This window comes from Artemia franciscana, chromosome 2 (genome assembly GCF_032884065.1).
Source record: "Artemia franciscana chromosome 2, ASM3288406v1, whole genome shotgun sequence".
NCBI lineage: Eukaryota > Metazoa > Arthropoda > Branchiopoda > Anostraca > Artemiidae > Artemia > Artemia franciscana.
In genome coordinates, this window is record NC_088864.1 from 28,284,050 (window position 1) to 28,300,733 (window position 16,684).

A 16,684-nucleotide genomic window follows, 5' to 3' on the forward strand; every position below is an offset into this window, starting at 1 on the left:
GCTGATTTTTAAGGAAGAGGTCAAGACAATGTGATCAGTTTGGGTCGTGATAAGTGTTGAAACCGACAAGTTTTTCCAGCCCGTAAGAGAGAGTTAGATCATAATAGACCGAACCCTCCTTATCATTATTGTTTCTGCAAAACCACACACTATGATAGACATTGAAGTTTCCATGGAGGATAATGGCAGACTTAGCCTACTTGCCCCGAATGAATTTGAGGAAGACTTCAAGGTAGGTGGTAATATGGCAGGTGGGAGGGTTTTAATCGGTACCAACAATCATGGACTTATTTGGGAGGGTCACCCTAACCCACAGAAATTCTTTGCCTATTGAATCTGGTATATTTTGGCATGAATTTGGTATATGGATCTATGGATAAAAAGCAACACCTTCTCCTCCGTATTTACCATCGTCAAAATGATCACTATTTTGCCTGAGGAGCGTCTATCCCTGAATAGCAACCTCACTGCTGCGTATTTTATGGTTGGGACTGGCCTCAGTGATGCACATGATATGTGGTGTGACCAAGTTCACAAAATATAGGAACTGTACAAACTCCTATCTGAAACCACGTACATTGCAATGGGCTACCGTAAATAGGTCTGTTTGGATGGTCAGTGGACGTGGTTGAAGTCATCTACAAAAGGGGTGTTTGGTTCGATGCTTGTTTTTATATTAAATCATAACCAGGTAAAAGATGCTTTGCCCTGTGGTCAGCGTGACAAAGCCTATATATCCGTTGCCATGAATCAATAGAAGTGGAAGGGTTCCACCTGCCATCGTACCTTATTAAGGTGTCTTCAACATGGAGTTGGTATCCCATAATAGGTTAAGATTTGGTACAAGCGCCTCCCCCTTCATTCTGATACATCCCGATACATAAGAATAAAGGAACGCGTTATCTGAACGCGTCGCTAATCAGAGAAGTAAGTAAAATTAATGTTGAGATTGTCAATTGCCACCCAGGAGAATAAACATGCTATGAAAGTTATGATCGTGTGAAGGATAAACAGAAAGGAGGATTTGAGTTTCTGCCATAATTTTTAATTGAATTAGATTTGCCGATCTGCCGGACAATAACTTAAAACGAAAAATCAAAAAGATAAATATACTAATGCGTAAATTAGACGTTTCAGAGAATATTTGAAATGGAACAAGTCTGGTTGTTACTGCATCATGTAATAACGTAATTAATGCAAAAATAACTACTGGGGAGAAAGATCGAAAAAGGAGTTTACATTAATCTACGGTTAGAAGCCAAGTGACAGTGAGAATTATATATATAGAACCTGTCTTGTGCCGGAGACCGAGCGAAGCTCTAGTCTCCTGGTACTAACCATATAACTGTCCTAAATAGAAATAGCAAGAACCGTAAAAATAAATGTATATATTTTGCCAACTTTTCTACTTGTAAGATCTCAAACTTACTGCGACTAAAGTAGCTAATTAAAACCAGCTACAACATTGCCTAACTTTTTGCTATTTTTTAGGTGCTTTTCGTTTTACAAGATGCCAACAACAACTCACCAAGGTTCAATTTAGATGGCAGCAGGTAAGTTCTTTTCTCATCTTTTCATTTTTTGATTCTAAAAAAGTTTTGCATAGGAAATTTTCCTAGCTTTGTGTTCACAGAACTATAGAGGGTATGTTTCAACAGATATTTCAAGTGAAAAGGAAATTTCATTGGCTTTCTTGCTGATTAGCTTATTATTCTTGACATTGCTTTTAGCTTTGGTAATAATCTAAAATATATAGAAGACGTTATATCACCTTGTTTTTACTTTTGATGCTTTTTATGCTTAATGTTTCACCAAAAAATTTTCACAAAAAAGGTTTAATTATACAGTATTTGCCAAAAGGTGTAGGTTGGGAATTTTCGGAATATGGCAATTGGTAAGTAGAAAGTATTGACAATCTCAAAATCAAAGTTTTATTTGATTCCACGCGATCAGCCTCTGCGATTGCTAAACTTGGCATCAACATGTCAATACGTTGTGTATTACGTTACCAAACTACTGAATTTGTGTTTTGGTACTTATCAATAATCTTTAGTTGTTTCCTTTTTTGTTCTGTTTTACAAAGAAATATATGTGCCAAAGAATTTGCGATGTTGAAAATATAGTTATAGCCCAATAAAACAATCCTTAAACTTCAATATGTTTAACTTGATTTTTTTTCCTCAAAATTGAATTAATTATTAACTAAATTGTGTTCATCATCATATCACAGAAATCATCTTACAGGAATTGAAAAGCATTGCAGATTTTCTTCGTTCCAGAACGAACATTCAAAGTGATTGGAATATGGATCTGTACCTCTAAAATTAAATAGCCCGTTTGTTTCAAGAGTTGTTATTAAGAAACTGGGACAAAAGCCATACTGCTGCTTAAGAAGCGATGTACTGAGGAGGGAACAACCATCCTCATATACAAAATAAATTCTGTTCATTTTAAGTTTTTATGTAGCTTCTTATTTTCAGTTGAAACAACTTGTTTTTTTTTTAATTTAATTTCTGCTTAATTTAATTTCGGCTTCAATGCTTTATTATTATTATTTTTTCCGAGAGGCCGTTAATATCGAAGGTGTGGTCGTACAAACATCGGTTGGGATTGATTCGATTGAAAATTGGAAGTTCTAATGCCCTTTTTGACAGGGCTCCCACGCCCTCTTTTCTCCCAATGTATCCAATCAAAATTTTGAGATAGCTATTTTTTTCAAAATATTTCAAAGATGATATAGCGAAAATTCCAGGGTTGAAACAACCACCAGAGCCAGGAGTCAAGTGTTGTAAGTTATGCCCCGGGTACATATAAGGTTGGTATGGAAGGGCGAGTCATATAAATTTCCTAGGGGGTTAATTTAATTGTCATTTATAAGTTTTAGCTCCCTTTTAAGGGTCAAAAGTGATTGGAAGGGAACTAGTCCCCCTCTCCATGCCCTCTGTGCATCCCGTCGATTTTTTAGATAGCAAATTCGTTCAAAACAGACCAAGGATCATATAGCAAAACTCTGGGATTGACAAAACCTCCCCAGAGGGGGAAGGTGTTGATAGTTATGCCGTGGTGAGTATAAAGTTTTGTGGAAGGGATGGGCGTATAGACTTGGAAAAAGGGCTCATTTGATTGGTAACGTCAAGTTCTTTTTTTAAAATTCAAAAGTCACCTTAGGGTAACTAGTTTCCCACCTCGTCTTTTCCCCAAATGCATCCGATCTAACTTCTGATTGTGACTTTGTTCAAAATAGTTCAAGGATCATAAAATAATGCCTTCCGGGTTGATACAATCCACAGAGCCTGGGGAAAGGGTTGTAAGCTAGTCCTAAGTGTCATATCAGATTATATATAAAGAGGGGTCACATAAACTTTGGAGGAGGCTAATTTGATTCGAAATCGAAATTTTAATTTATTTTTAAGATTCAAAAATGACCAGAGGACGCATAAGCTCCCGTCTTCTTTTCCCCATATGTATCTGATCGAACTTTTGAGATAGCTGCTTTGTTCAATATAAACCTAGGATTATAATACAACGCGTTTGAGGTTGACACAATCCCCAGAGCCCGAGGGCAAGGTTTGGAAGTTAGTCCTCAGGATCATATGAAAATTTATGTGAAAGGTGGTTACATAGACTTTGGAAGAAGTTATTTTTATTCGAAATTGAAAGTTTTAGCTTCTTTTTAAGAGTCAAAAGTGACCAGAAGACAACTAGACCCCACCCGTTCTCTTTTCCCAAAATGTATATGATCGAAATTATGAGATAGCCATTTTGTTCAAAATAACCCCAAAACCATATAAGAATTTCTTCGAGGTTGAAAAAAACCCAAAGCCCGATGGTAGAGGCTGTAAGTTATGCCTCATTGGCAAATCATATTTTTATTGAAAAGATCCCAAAAAAATTTGGAGGAGGCTTATTTAAGTAGAACTTGAAAATTTTAGTTTATTTTTAAGAGCCAAATGTGATGGGAGCTAGCCCCCCTTGCCCTCTTTTCTCCAAATGTATCTGATAAAAGTTTTGACAGATCCTTCTTGTTAAAAATAATCCAAAAATCGTTCAAAAATTCCTTCAGAGTTACACAATCCACCAGAACCCAAAGGGCAAGGGTTGTAAGCTATGCCCAGGGGAAAATAAGGTTCATATGGAAGGGGATGTCCTATAAACTTTGAAAGAGACTGACATGATTGGAAATTGAAAGTTCTAGTTCACTGTTAAGAGTCAATAGTGATCAGAGGGCAACTAGCCCTCCACCACTCCCTCTTTTCCTTAAATATATCCGATTCAAATTTTGAGATAGCTATTCTGTTCAAAACAGTCTAAAGGCTCTATAATAATGCCTTCAGAGTTGGTGCGACCCCCAGATTCCGAGGGCAAGGGTTGGAAGCTATGCCCTGGGGTAATATGGTTTTTATGAAAAGTGTGGTCGTATAAACTTTGGTGTTCGTTCATTTCATTGGAATTTGGAAATTCTAGCTCTCTTTTATGTGTAAAAAGTGATCGGAAGGCAACCAGCATCCTTCGCCCTTACGCCCTTTTTCTCCCAAACGGATCCAATAGTAGTGTAGTAAACATATTTTCTGCCCTACCTAACTCATCCGTTCAATTTACATCATTTTAAGTCCATCTTACATCATTTTAATATCAATTATTGCACATTTTTACAATTTTCTATCCCTACATTCAACATGAAAATGGGTCTTTTGAAATCAAATTTGGTATCATCTTTATACTTTTCACATTATGAATACATGTTCTAGATCACTCCATCAATTTATCTCCTTTTCAATTGAATTCGCACACCATTTTAAATTAAAATTTTATTGTAATTTCCCATCCTGAGTCTTAAGATCGTAACAGTTCTTGTAAAATGAGAACTTGATTAATTTTTGAAATAAGGGTTTAATTCTATTCCATTTTTCATGTACTACCAATAAAATGTATTAATTTAATATTTACTGAATAGTTCCATATCAATATCTAAATAATTTATTTATCTTTATTTTTTCTTTCAAAAATATTTAAAATCATACCTTTATCTAATTTTTCAAGTTTCTTTTCAAGATCAGCTGTTTTAGAGTCAAAACGCTTAGGTGCATATAGATTAACCATTTCACGTTCAAAATCAATAGTAACAATGAGTTCATTTCCATATTTAGTTGTAACACATTTTATTCCTGTAATCGTGTATTTCATCCCAATGTCCAAATATTCTTTCCTAATAGTTCGATTATATTTGTTTTTCCATTTAAATTTCGCTTAAAAGTTTCTCCATTTATTAGGTGATCACTTTATTAGATAAATTTTTCTAAGCCATAATTTTTTTATTGCCATCAAATTAATATATAAGTCTAGACAATCCTCCGTAGGGCAACTGACTAACGCGCTTGAGCCCGGAGCTTGAAAGCTACGGGTTCAAGCGCAGTAGCCGGAAAATTTTTAAGTGATTCTATATGTCAACTGAAACACAACTGAAAAATGACAAAGAGTCATCGGAAGAAATCCAAACATGTGTCAGAAATCTGTACGCAATCGTTTCGGATTTGTTTAATAGAGCTGTATTTCTGAAGCTGGTTTAACAAGTATTCATTTGAAAAGAATTTTCAACTGTTTAAAAAGAACCTTTAGGTAATGACGCTTTATTTACTTAGATGGCATATGAGTAACACGTCGCGTGTATGGCTATACAAAAAAAGTTTTTCTTTTGCAGAGAAGCATGCTAAAAACGCCATCTTTGTTCAAACTGTGAAAAGAAACTAGCTTAATTTATTTTCCCATCATTCTTTTTGTCTGGTCAGGATGATATATTTTTCAATATACACATCCAACGTATTTTCTTTTAATTACGATTCTGAATATGTATAATTTATTAAGTTTAACTAAGCCCATCAAAAGTTACGAGACAATTATTATTTATTGAAATAGAACCTGTGACGTCACTGTGTTTTTGATTCCGAGAAAATTTTCTGCTTGGATCAGGAGACAATATTACTAGTAGGCTAATTGAAATACAAAAGTTATTTTTACAAAGGTTTTATTTTATATGATTTTTTTTTACTAAGGAAAAGTGTATTATGAAGATGGGTTGGAAACTAAGAAGGATTTTATTTATGTCTTGCACTTAACAAACTCCATGCAATATTTATAACCATTTGATTTTAATTGTTTCATATATTTTTTACAAGGAAAAAACTGTAATGCTTTGCGTAATTCATTTTCTCGTTTAATTATTTCTTCTTGAGCCAATTCACTTGATATATACCTAGCAAGCAATTCTAAACAAAACGAATGAGCATTTTTATATTCAGCCTTTCTCTCTGCTATTCTTAGATATTCTTCAGTATTTTAATGAGAACTTACCAAGACTTATTGAAGCAAATTGTGAAATAGCAAAAGCAGATAAACCTGATGCACAAAATATAAATTTGGATATTAGGAAGCTAACATTTTCATAATATTTAAACTTCTAAGATAAACAAATATTCTCTTTTCGAATTCTTCTTCCATTTATATTTGAAAATAAACTTTAAAAACAATTCTGTGGATCCATCCCCATAAATGTTCTTTTTATTTAATCAACACACAAATGACCACAATTCGTATCGTTCAAATTTTGGACTTGATTAGAATGATAGGCAATTTGCTCCTTTGAAGTCTTTAAGTTGTTGACTATTTCATTTCCAGGTTTAATTCCAAAAAAATCATAAAATTGTACAAATGAATACTTGGGATCACTGAAATAGCAAGTCAAATGTGTCCCAAGCGATCCCATACAGTCATATTGGACTACACAAGATTATTTTTTATTTTACTTAGTAAGTTATCTCGAGAAAAACACCTCGAGAAATAAGGAATATGACATAACTCATTCAATATATCAATGTTTGTCAAGGGTGTCATGTGATTTTTTATTCTTTCCGACGTTCCCCATTTTGGAAGAGATCATTATATGAATTGTAAAATATCAGCTTCAGCAACTTTTCTGGGTCTTCTACGCTTTTTAGGTTCTTTAACCACTTCTTATTGTATTTTCTTTGGTCTTTCACGTTTTTGGCTGCTTCAACAACCCCTTCTGATTCAGATCTAACGATTTTGTGTGTACCCGGAAATTTTAAACCTCGATCTTTCGGTAAAGTCTTCGGTAATGTTAAACTTTCGCCTTTAGCTTTCGAAGAATCAGTATTTTATCAACAATTTTCTCTCCAGCATTTGTTCCTAAGCATTTAAATAATTATTAATTTTCGGACAACAATATCTAATCAGCCAGCAGTGTTGCCATAACAACCTATTTTGGCGGAAAAAATTCAAAATCGTTGAGTTCTCTAACTCTGAAGAAGAGAGCGGGGACGGAACAGAAGAGCCCAAGTACTGGCGGTACTTTTGTGCTTAAATTGCTGATGGTAAGTGTACCGGGTCCCACACTTCCCAATTTTTTTTAGAAGTTATTTACCTGGATATTACTCCAGGATAGGTGTACCAGGTCCCGCACTTCCCATTTTGTTAGAAGTTATTTACCTGGATTTTACTCGATGACAGAATGGCAAGCGAGCAGGTTTTATGGAACCCTGCGCTGAACTTTGTTTACTGGGTTAACAAAGATGGAAACAGCTCCGAAGAAATAGCGCAGAAAGTGGGACAATTCTTCAAGCCGGAAGCTATATTTTAGACCATGAAACTATTAAGGTATCTTGCCAGTATTCCCTCACGCGTGACCGAAAACCAGAATCATCAGGACAATTTCCTGGACTTGATCTGAGTTTTAAGAAGCTGTGACGAAAAACACGTCTCCCTCCCTCGTTTCGCAATTTTAGAACCCGATGAGATCCCTATACTCTCCGGTGAAGTAACCGCCACCCTCATGAAAAAAGTCAACGAGCTATGTGTGACTTTTCAAAGTTATGTTGCTTCTGAGCGTGCTTGAAACCTGACCCCCAGTGCGACCCTTAAGCCCGACCCTTCCCCTAACAAAGCCCACCTATGCTGTCGTTTTAAAGCATCCTCCAGCAGAACTTGAGAACCCTGCCTCACGTAAGAATTTTTTGGAAAGTAAGTCTGGTGATTCTTGCTCTCATATTGTAGATTTGAAACCAAGAAAAAGTGAATGGCGCATTGTGATGAGCGATAAGAAAGCAGCTCAGGCACTTGCATCTGCCCTAGCAAGAGAAGATAAGCCTGGTGCTGTCAAAGTCTCTAGTCCTTCGTTCTATGGTATAATTCGTTTCATTCCCGAGGATGTCTCCGCTGAAGACCTCTCCTTTTCGTATAAAAAACTGTATCAAAGCCGAGTGAATCTGTTCCAGTCGGACGTACAAACTGCACTTCGAAAGTAAAGAACACCTAAATGAAGCTATTCAGTCTCATCTTACGTTAGGTTATGAGAGACTAAGAATTTCCGAATATAATTTTCTCCCACTGCGATGCTACAATTGTCAGCAGTATGGTCCCCCTGCACGCATATGTCCCAATCCTGTGCGTTGCTCCCAATGTAGGGAAGGACATGCCAACTCGAAAGAGACTCCCTGTGCTAACGACCTTAAATGTGCCCTTTGCAGCTCAAAGAACCATCCCTGCTACAGTATTAAATGTCCTGTTGTCCCGAAAATCCTTAAACAATGACCGTGACGAATGTACGCATTGATAACTGGAATATTAAAGGTGGAACATTAGATAAGATTCTTCTTATCGAAAGCCTCATGCTATGCAATGATTTTGTTTGCCTGCAAGAACATTCTCTCGTTCGTGAATCTTTAATCCTGCTTCAACTTGGCGACGTAACCAAAGTGTTTTCGGTTCCGGCCAAGGCCTCAGAACGAGGCAGACCCCGCAATTGTTAATAAGTGTTTGGAACCGACCCTTTATGCAGAGGAATCTTTCTTTGTCGCCGTGCACGTAAGTACGACACTAGTTTATTCTATCTACATGCCAACGGACTACCAGGACCTCACGTAAGACGATAGATTTACCCGAACCTGTGCCAGCCTTGTCAGATCCCTAAGCTTTTGTGCCTCTTTAGGTTTGTCCATAATGGTTGCTGGCGATATGAACTGTGACTTGTCCAATGTGGCCAGCCCCAGAGCGCAACTTTGGCTTGCTGCGTGTGTGCAGCCTCGACACATTGACAAAGACTCTCCCTTCACTTATATCCATAATTCCGGTTCAGCATCGTCCTTGGACTTTATTATTTTTTCTCCTGTGTTTACTCCCCTGAACCATGCCATGTCGATTTTTCTTTTGCTGCTTCTGATCATTTCCCTATCCTGAGCAGTTTTGCAATCGATTGTTCCAAGTCTCAAAACCGCGGTAAGCGTTGCAAATGGTCAGTAAAGAAGGAGTGGAATAAGACCAATAAAATCTTATACGCTACAGTGCTAGACAATACGCTTTGGAAAATCAGGATACCCTTGCAGTTAATCCAGCTGGCATCCAGTTAACCCAAAGAAGAGAAACAAATCCTCTTAAATGTCGACTGTAGTGAAATAACGCACGTTCTTCGTTGTGGTGAACTTGCGGCAGTGCCTTCTCGTCGCGTTTGCATTGGTTCGGAAGTAGTTTCATGGTCCTTGAACCCTGATCTAGTGCTAGCTTGTCAAAAATCCAAGTTCTGGCTCCGCTTATTGACGGAGTGCGGTCGGCCTAAGCACGGAGTAAATAACCAAGTTCACGTGTTTGCAAAGCGTCAGTTCGCCAAGAAACTTTCCAAACATAGAGCAAACATAATTGATATGCATAGCCAGTCTCTTCACAATGATCCAATAGCCGTTTAGAAGTTTGTAAAGCGGAAGGCCGGTATTGTGCCGCTTAATCAAGCTGCTCCTACTGACGATGAGCTGGTAGAACACTTCAACAGGGAGTTCGCCGCTCTGAATGATAATCTCAAAAGAAATTTCAACCTAGAGTTCGACGAGGCCCTTGAGCCCCACAGTTGTGATCTTGGTTTTGTTGTGACAACCCAGAATATTCGCAACGCGATGCTTACACTGAAGAAGAAACATTCTTGTGGCGCTGATCAGTTATGTGGTATGCATCTCGTCCATGGGTCTCCGTCCCTTATAATCATTTAGAACTACTCTATCAAATGACTTTCAATTGTGAGCAAGTTCCGGATGCTTTTTGTGCCTCGTCATTACACCTGTTTGCAAAAAGGGTAAAGATAGCACCGATTGCCAGTTGTACCGCCCAATCACTGTTTCTCGTGTATTGTACAAGCTAATGGAATCCCTTGTGATCAGTATGTTCAATCAGACTTGCTCCACGCCAGAAAATCAGTTCGGTTTAAAAACGGTCTTAGCCGTCAGCACGTCCACTCCATCCTTGCAAATGTTACACTCGAAACCGCCTCGTCTGGTGATCCACTGTTTCTTGCCGGCCATGATATCAGCATAGCTTTTGACTCTGGAATCCACCCGCAACTTCTACTGGCGGCTCTGCTTTGTGGTATGAACAGTTCTGTAATAGCTACCCTTCGAAAAATGTATCGGAGATTAAATGTAAAGGTTAAGTCACTTTCTAGTAAAAACTCTGATTTAATTGACAGGTCCATTCCCGTACATAAAGGTATTCGACAAAGTGCTATAACCTCACCACCGCTATTTAACAACAGTGTTATCGATGCCCAGAAGAAAGTTGATATGAGCTTTATTTTTCGTGGCTTGGACCTATCACTGTTGAATTATGATATGCTTAATTTGAGTAGAAGGCTGGCTTTAATAGAGAAGAATTTTGCAACTTTAAGTGAGAAGTATAACGATATTGGTCTAAATTTCAATCTGAGTAAGAGTGAATGCATTAAGTTCAATTTTAAACGACCAGGTTCTGATAGTACCACAGTCACTTTGGGTGATTCTGATATCGAACTTTCGTCATCCCTAACTTATCTGGGTCTACCCCTTGGCACAGACCTGAAAAGTACGTGTGCAGGGCTACTTGGGTATTTCAGCACGAAAGCTAGAAAAGCTTATTGACTACTAGTTAATGCTAAAACACGTTACAGTAAGAAGTTTTTGGCTAGACTCTATAACGCTTACACAATCCTTCATGTCCTAGCCCTAGCTCCTTTCTGGAAGCTATTTACAATGACTGATTTGCGGACAATCCGCTGGCTATATTACAAGTATGCAAAGTATCTTCTAAGTCTTCCTCTTTGGGCTCGTAACCACAAAGCTACGCATCTGTATGGTGTTACTGATCCATTTGTAGCTGTGAACCAACGACGTGCCGGATTTGTGTCATCTCTAGACCGTAGCCACCCATATTACAGTGTGTTTATTTAGTATTGTTTATCATAGTCTGATTCTTTCTTTTTTCTCTTCTCTTTTTTTTTATTCCATATGGGCATTTTCAATTTATTCTATATGGGTCAATAAAATTACTGATTGATTGAAAGTGGCAACCTTGAGCCTTATCTGCAATCATTGTTGGAAAAGCTTCCTTTTCTGCTTCCACCCATGATCTTTACACGACGTCTCCTTGAATGTTCTTGCAGTTAATTTTTCAGTTAAGGAAATAAACCCAGCGCAGTACAGAATGTTAAAGCAGTACCCGTTCATCCGAAGAACTGGCAACTACTGGACGGCACTTGCTTTTGATTTGGCGATTGAACAGACATTAATGAGAAATATGAAAACGAATGGTGGCCTGAGGAGAGGAGAGGCATGACTTAATTTCAACGGACAATTTGGAAATCCCCAACGCCTACTTTGGTTCTCGTGAACGAACGCATACAGAACATGACTAGTCTCGTGGAGTCTAATTTTGAAAATCACGCAGAAATGATATCTTCGCGGACAGCTAGAGATCTGGTGGACACTGAAAAAATAGTTTGATATATCTAGCCCCTAGAACCATTCAGACAGGATTCACAGCCGTTGAACGTGGCTACTGGTGTCCACGCCTCATCATCTGTAAACGCAGATAATGCCAAATGTGCTTTTTAAAAAATGATTCTGAACGATACGGAAGTGACATATTTTGACAAATGTGTTTTCGGGAGAAAGCTGTAAGCATTTCTGAAAAGTCATCCGTGGTAACAGATAGCGAGGGATAAATGGTCCACTCACCTCTAATCTTCCAACAGCTAGCCACAGTAGCTAGCACCAGTAATTATGACTTGAACGAAATTCTGTCGTTAAAGTTACTTTTTCACCATCACTCTTTAGCTCGTTCGAGGTGATCAGCACAGCCGACAAAGCCTTTAAAAATGCACTGATGAACGTTAAGGGGCTCGATGATCCAGTGAAATTGCCAACATCCCAGAGAATTTTGGACAGTGGCTGTCTAGTCCACAATATCCCGTGGACTGCCGGATTCACATGCTTCGAGGTGGCAAGATATTACGTAGATACGTAGATGACGTGAAAGTTTTTGTCTCTTACACTGATACATAAATTGCAATAAATTGCACACAGTTGAAGAAAACCAAAGTTTTGTTGTGTTCAGTGATTGAAAAATCTCCTAACATGAAGCTCGTCAAAGGCAAGGATGAATTTCTGAGAACTCCTAAAAATAAGCAACGCTTCATAGACCTACTTATGATATCTCATTTAAAGAAACTGCCGTCAGTTGCACTGAAACTTAGTCCTTCTGTTGTATCATCCCAAGCTTGATGCATGTGATATCTTTATACAGACCGACACACAAAGAAATAACTGACGAGCTTACGAAATATCTAGCTGCAATATTGAGCTTCGATGCAACGTCTAGATTTCATGGCATAGGGAAACCAGAAGTGGTTTCCTTGTCACTTGAAGATTGGATTTTTAAGTATGTTTGTAAAATCTTCAAGACACCAGGATCTAACCACCAGGAGATCGCTAAAGCTTGAGAAAAAAAGGAAACAAAAGCTTTGCTCCGCAGAAACAAAGAAAAAGCAAAAAAATGACCCTGAAGGATATCTGGGTACGAGCATTTACAATTTGGGTTGCAAGTGCAAATGCTTTCGTTGTACAAAGCGGATTCTGCCAACTTTAGCTGCCGCAAAGTACCATCTTTACAGGTTCTATTTACAAAAGTGGCAAGACTCGTCCGATTCGCTAAAATCCAAAGAGTGGGGTTGACGCCTCTCTTCTTGATGGAATATGTATATCTCCATTATTCACCAGCATTGGAGAACCTGCTTAATATGATGTATAACAAGTGCACCAGGAGGTACGAGTCTCTCAGATGTAGATGCCTTCGGAACAATTTGCCTTGCAGCTTTGCCTTAGGGGAGTGTAAAGGAGTGTTATATACTAACGCTGCAGTAACATACTATGAGGATGATACCGAAGACGAGCAGGAAGAGGAGTTAGCTTTAGGTTAGGCCTTGGAATCCAAATATATTTGTTATAAAATGGCCTTAGTTTTAAACGTTCCTTTTTATAAATAATCTGATCTGAAGTTTCGATCTCGACTAAAGAAGTAGTTTTCAAGGTATTTTACTTAGCAAACCCTCATATTAGAGGCCCCTTAAAGGTGGAAGTCAGGTAAACAGTAAAAAGAAACTGCTTTTTGCCCTCATATTTGGCTGTACAGTACTTTATTTGATATAAAATAATCGTTTAGCTGCCGGAATCCGTCAAATAAGGATCTGCGCACTTTATCCCCCCTCGTTCCATGAAGATGAAAAATGATGCTGGGATAAGGAAAACTTGCATTTCTGACATTGGATTCTTATTTCCCATGCTTGATTTGACAGAAAGCGACCACTCAAACCGAAAACAATGTGTCCAAATGAAAATTTCGATTTTTCGCCTCATTTTCCCCCTTTGAGGGGTTTTTTGGTATTTGTGTAAGGGGGATTCGGGGGGACGATTTTTTTGTGATTAAGCTGCTTTTTTTGAGCTCTTCGGTTACAATTTCTCCGAGGTTAAACTGTATTTTTCCTCCATTATTGTGAAAAAAACGTCAAACTTCAGCGTAAATAGCAACGGTTGAGGAAGGGACAGCAAACCTCATATATGGACTAATTTCTGTTCGCTTTAAGCTTTAATGTTGCTTTATACTTTCAGTTAATTTTTTTAATGGAACTTCTGACCCGTCAAAAAATCCTTCTAGCTCTCCTCCAATCTTTTTGGTAAATTAAAAAGGGCACTAGAACTTCTTATTTCCATTCGAGTAAGCTCTCTCTCGACCTTATAGGACCATTGATTCAATGTGGTCACCCCTGCAGTAAAAAACAAAAGCAAACGAGCAAAGAAACACGCATACATGGCATACTTATATTGCAAAAAAAATTACAAAATTCCATATTGTTACACATAGGAGTTCGAAACTTCTACAGTAGAGATTCTCTGATGCGTCGAGTCTGATGGTTTGCTTTTTATTAAGATTCCTTGACTTTTTTCTAGCATGTATCCCCCTCTATATGATAATCCGGGGAATATTCTCAGCCTCGTAACTTTTGATGGGCAACATTAAACTGAATCAATTTTGTATATTTGAAAACTGCATAGAACGTTAATTCGTTTGATGCATTTATCAAACAGTTCGTGGTAACGAACTGTAGTAAGGAGCGACCCGGCTCAATAGTAACCAAAACTCTAAAAAATGGAACTTTGATACCAATACTTACATCAAAAGAATTGCATTTTAATGCTGATTTTAAATATATAAGTTTCATCAAGTTTAGTCTTACCCATCAAAAGTTACGAGCCTGAGAAAATTTGCGTTATTTTAGAAAATAGGGGGAAACGCCCCCTAGAAGTAATAGAATCTTAACAAAAATCACACCATCAGATTCAGCATATCAGAGAACCCTACTGTAGAAGTTTCAAGCTCCTATCTACAAAAATGTGGAATTTTGTATTTTTGCCAGAAGGCAGATCACGGATGCGTGTTTATTTGTTTTTTTTTCCGCAGGGGTGATCGTATCGACCTAGTTGTCCTAGAATGTTGCAAGAGGGCTAATTCTAACGGAAATGAAAAGTTCTAGTGCCCTTTTTAAGTGACCAAAAAAATTGGAGGGCACCTAGGCCCCCTCCCACGCTAATTATTTTACCAAAGACAACGGATCAAAATTCTGAGATAGCCATTTTATTCAGCGTAGTCAAAAAACCTTATAACTATGTCTATGGGGACGACTTACTCCCCCACAGTCCCCATGGGAGGGGCAACAAGTTACAAACTTTGACCAATGCTTACATATAGTAATGGTTATTGGGAAGTGTACAGGCGTTTTCAGGAGGATTTTTTTGGTTGGGGGAGGGGTTGAGAAGAGGGGGATATGCTGGGGGAAATTTCCATCGATAATTTGTCATGGGGGAAGAAAATCTCCATGAAGGGAGCGCAGGATTTATTAGCATTATTTAAAAAAACAATGAAAAAATAAATATGAAAAAGTTCTTTCAGCTGGAAGTAAGGAACAGCATTAAAACTTAAAACAAACAGAAATTATTACCCATTTGAGGGGCTCACCTCCTCCTAATACCTCGCTCTTTACGCTAAAGTATTTTTAGTAATTTCAACTATTTATTCTACGGCTTTTGTGATTCTGGGGTCATTCTTAATGAATTGGGACAAAATTTAAGCTTTAGTGTAAAGAGTAAGGATCTGACAAGGGGGCGAACCCCCTCATATATGTAATAAAAATATGAGAATACAAAAGTTCTTTACGTAAGCTAATTTATAAGTTACGTAAATCTTTTACTAATAAAAATATTCGTAAAAAATTAAAAGTTCTAGTTGCCTTTTTGATTAACCAAAAAATCGGAGGGCAACTAGGCTTCCTCCCCCGCTCTTTTTTTCTCAAAATCATTCGACCAAAATTATGAGAAAGCCATTTATCCAAAAAAAAAAAAAAAGCAAATTTCGTTTTAATTATTCCTCTGCGGAGAGCCAAAATCAAAACATATATTGATTCAAAAACGTTCAGAAATTAAATAAAAAAAACAAGTTTTTTTAACTGAAAGTAAGGAGCGATATTAAAACTTAAAACGAACAGAAATTACTTCGTATATGAAAGAGGCTGCTTCCTCATCAACGCCCCGCTCTTTACGCTAAAGCTTTTTACTGTTTTAAAAAGAAGAATTGAGAGACAGAGTCAAACTTTAGCGTAAAGAGCGGGGCGTTGATGAGGAAGCAGCCTCTTTCATATACGAAGTAATTTCTGTTCGTTTTAAGTTTTAATGTCGCTTCTTACTTTCAGTTAAAAAAACGTGTTTTTTTTTATTTAATTGTTTTCAAAACTCCTTTTTTTAGGGTTTTCGTTATAATTGGACTGTGTCACTCGTTGATTACAGTTCGTTACCACGAACCGTTGGACTTGTTTGAATTTCTTTTCACTATCAGACTAAAGCATTAATTTTATGTTATACTTTATATAAGGTTATATTCCTATTAATAAAAGAAAATGTCTATTACTAGCTTAATTCTCATTTTCCTGAAACAATCGTTATAGGAGATGCTCTTGGCTGAATATTTACTTTACATCACAGTTGCTACAATTGCAGTTTCTACTTTAAATCACAATTGTTACAATTCCAGTTTGTATTTGTTTTGCATTATATTGTTCAGCATTTTCTAGTGAACCAAGCTTTTTTGTGTTTTTGCTACTGAAGCCAAAGTACAATAAAATATTTTCTTGGTTTGCAAATTCTACGCTACATAAGATACAGATTGCACGATATTGGCAAATATGATGCGTATTATTATAGAAAACCTGAAAGCACATCCTTTTAGAAATTCTTTAAAGTTTTTACGTATCCTATGCCCCTCACAAATA

General features: G+C 37.4%; 1 protein-coding gene across 19 annotated transcripts in view; it reads left to right on the top strand.

The window, feature by feature from the left end:
* LOC136039633 (protocadherin Fat 2-like) overlaps nt 1–16,684 on the top strand; it is a 264,014-nt gene that overhangs the window by 68,388 nt on the left and 178,942 nt on the right. For all 19 annotated transcript variants that reach the window (XM_065723534.1, XM_065723540.1, XM_065723553.1 and 16 more), the window contains exon 5: nt 1,492–1,553. In XM_065723534.1, coding sequence (XP_065579606.1) covers nt 1,492–1,553 — 62 coding nt within the window. The remainder of the gene's footprint in view (nt 1–1,491; nt 1,554–16,684) is intronic.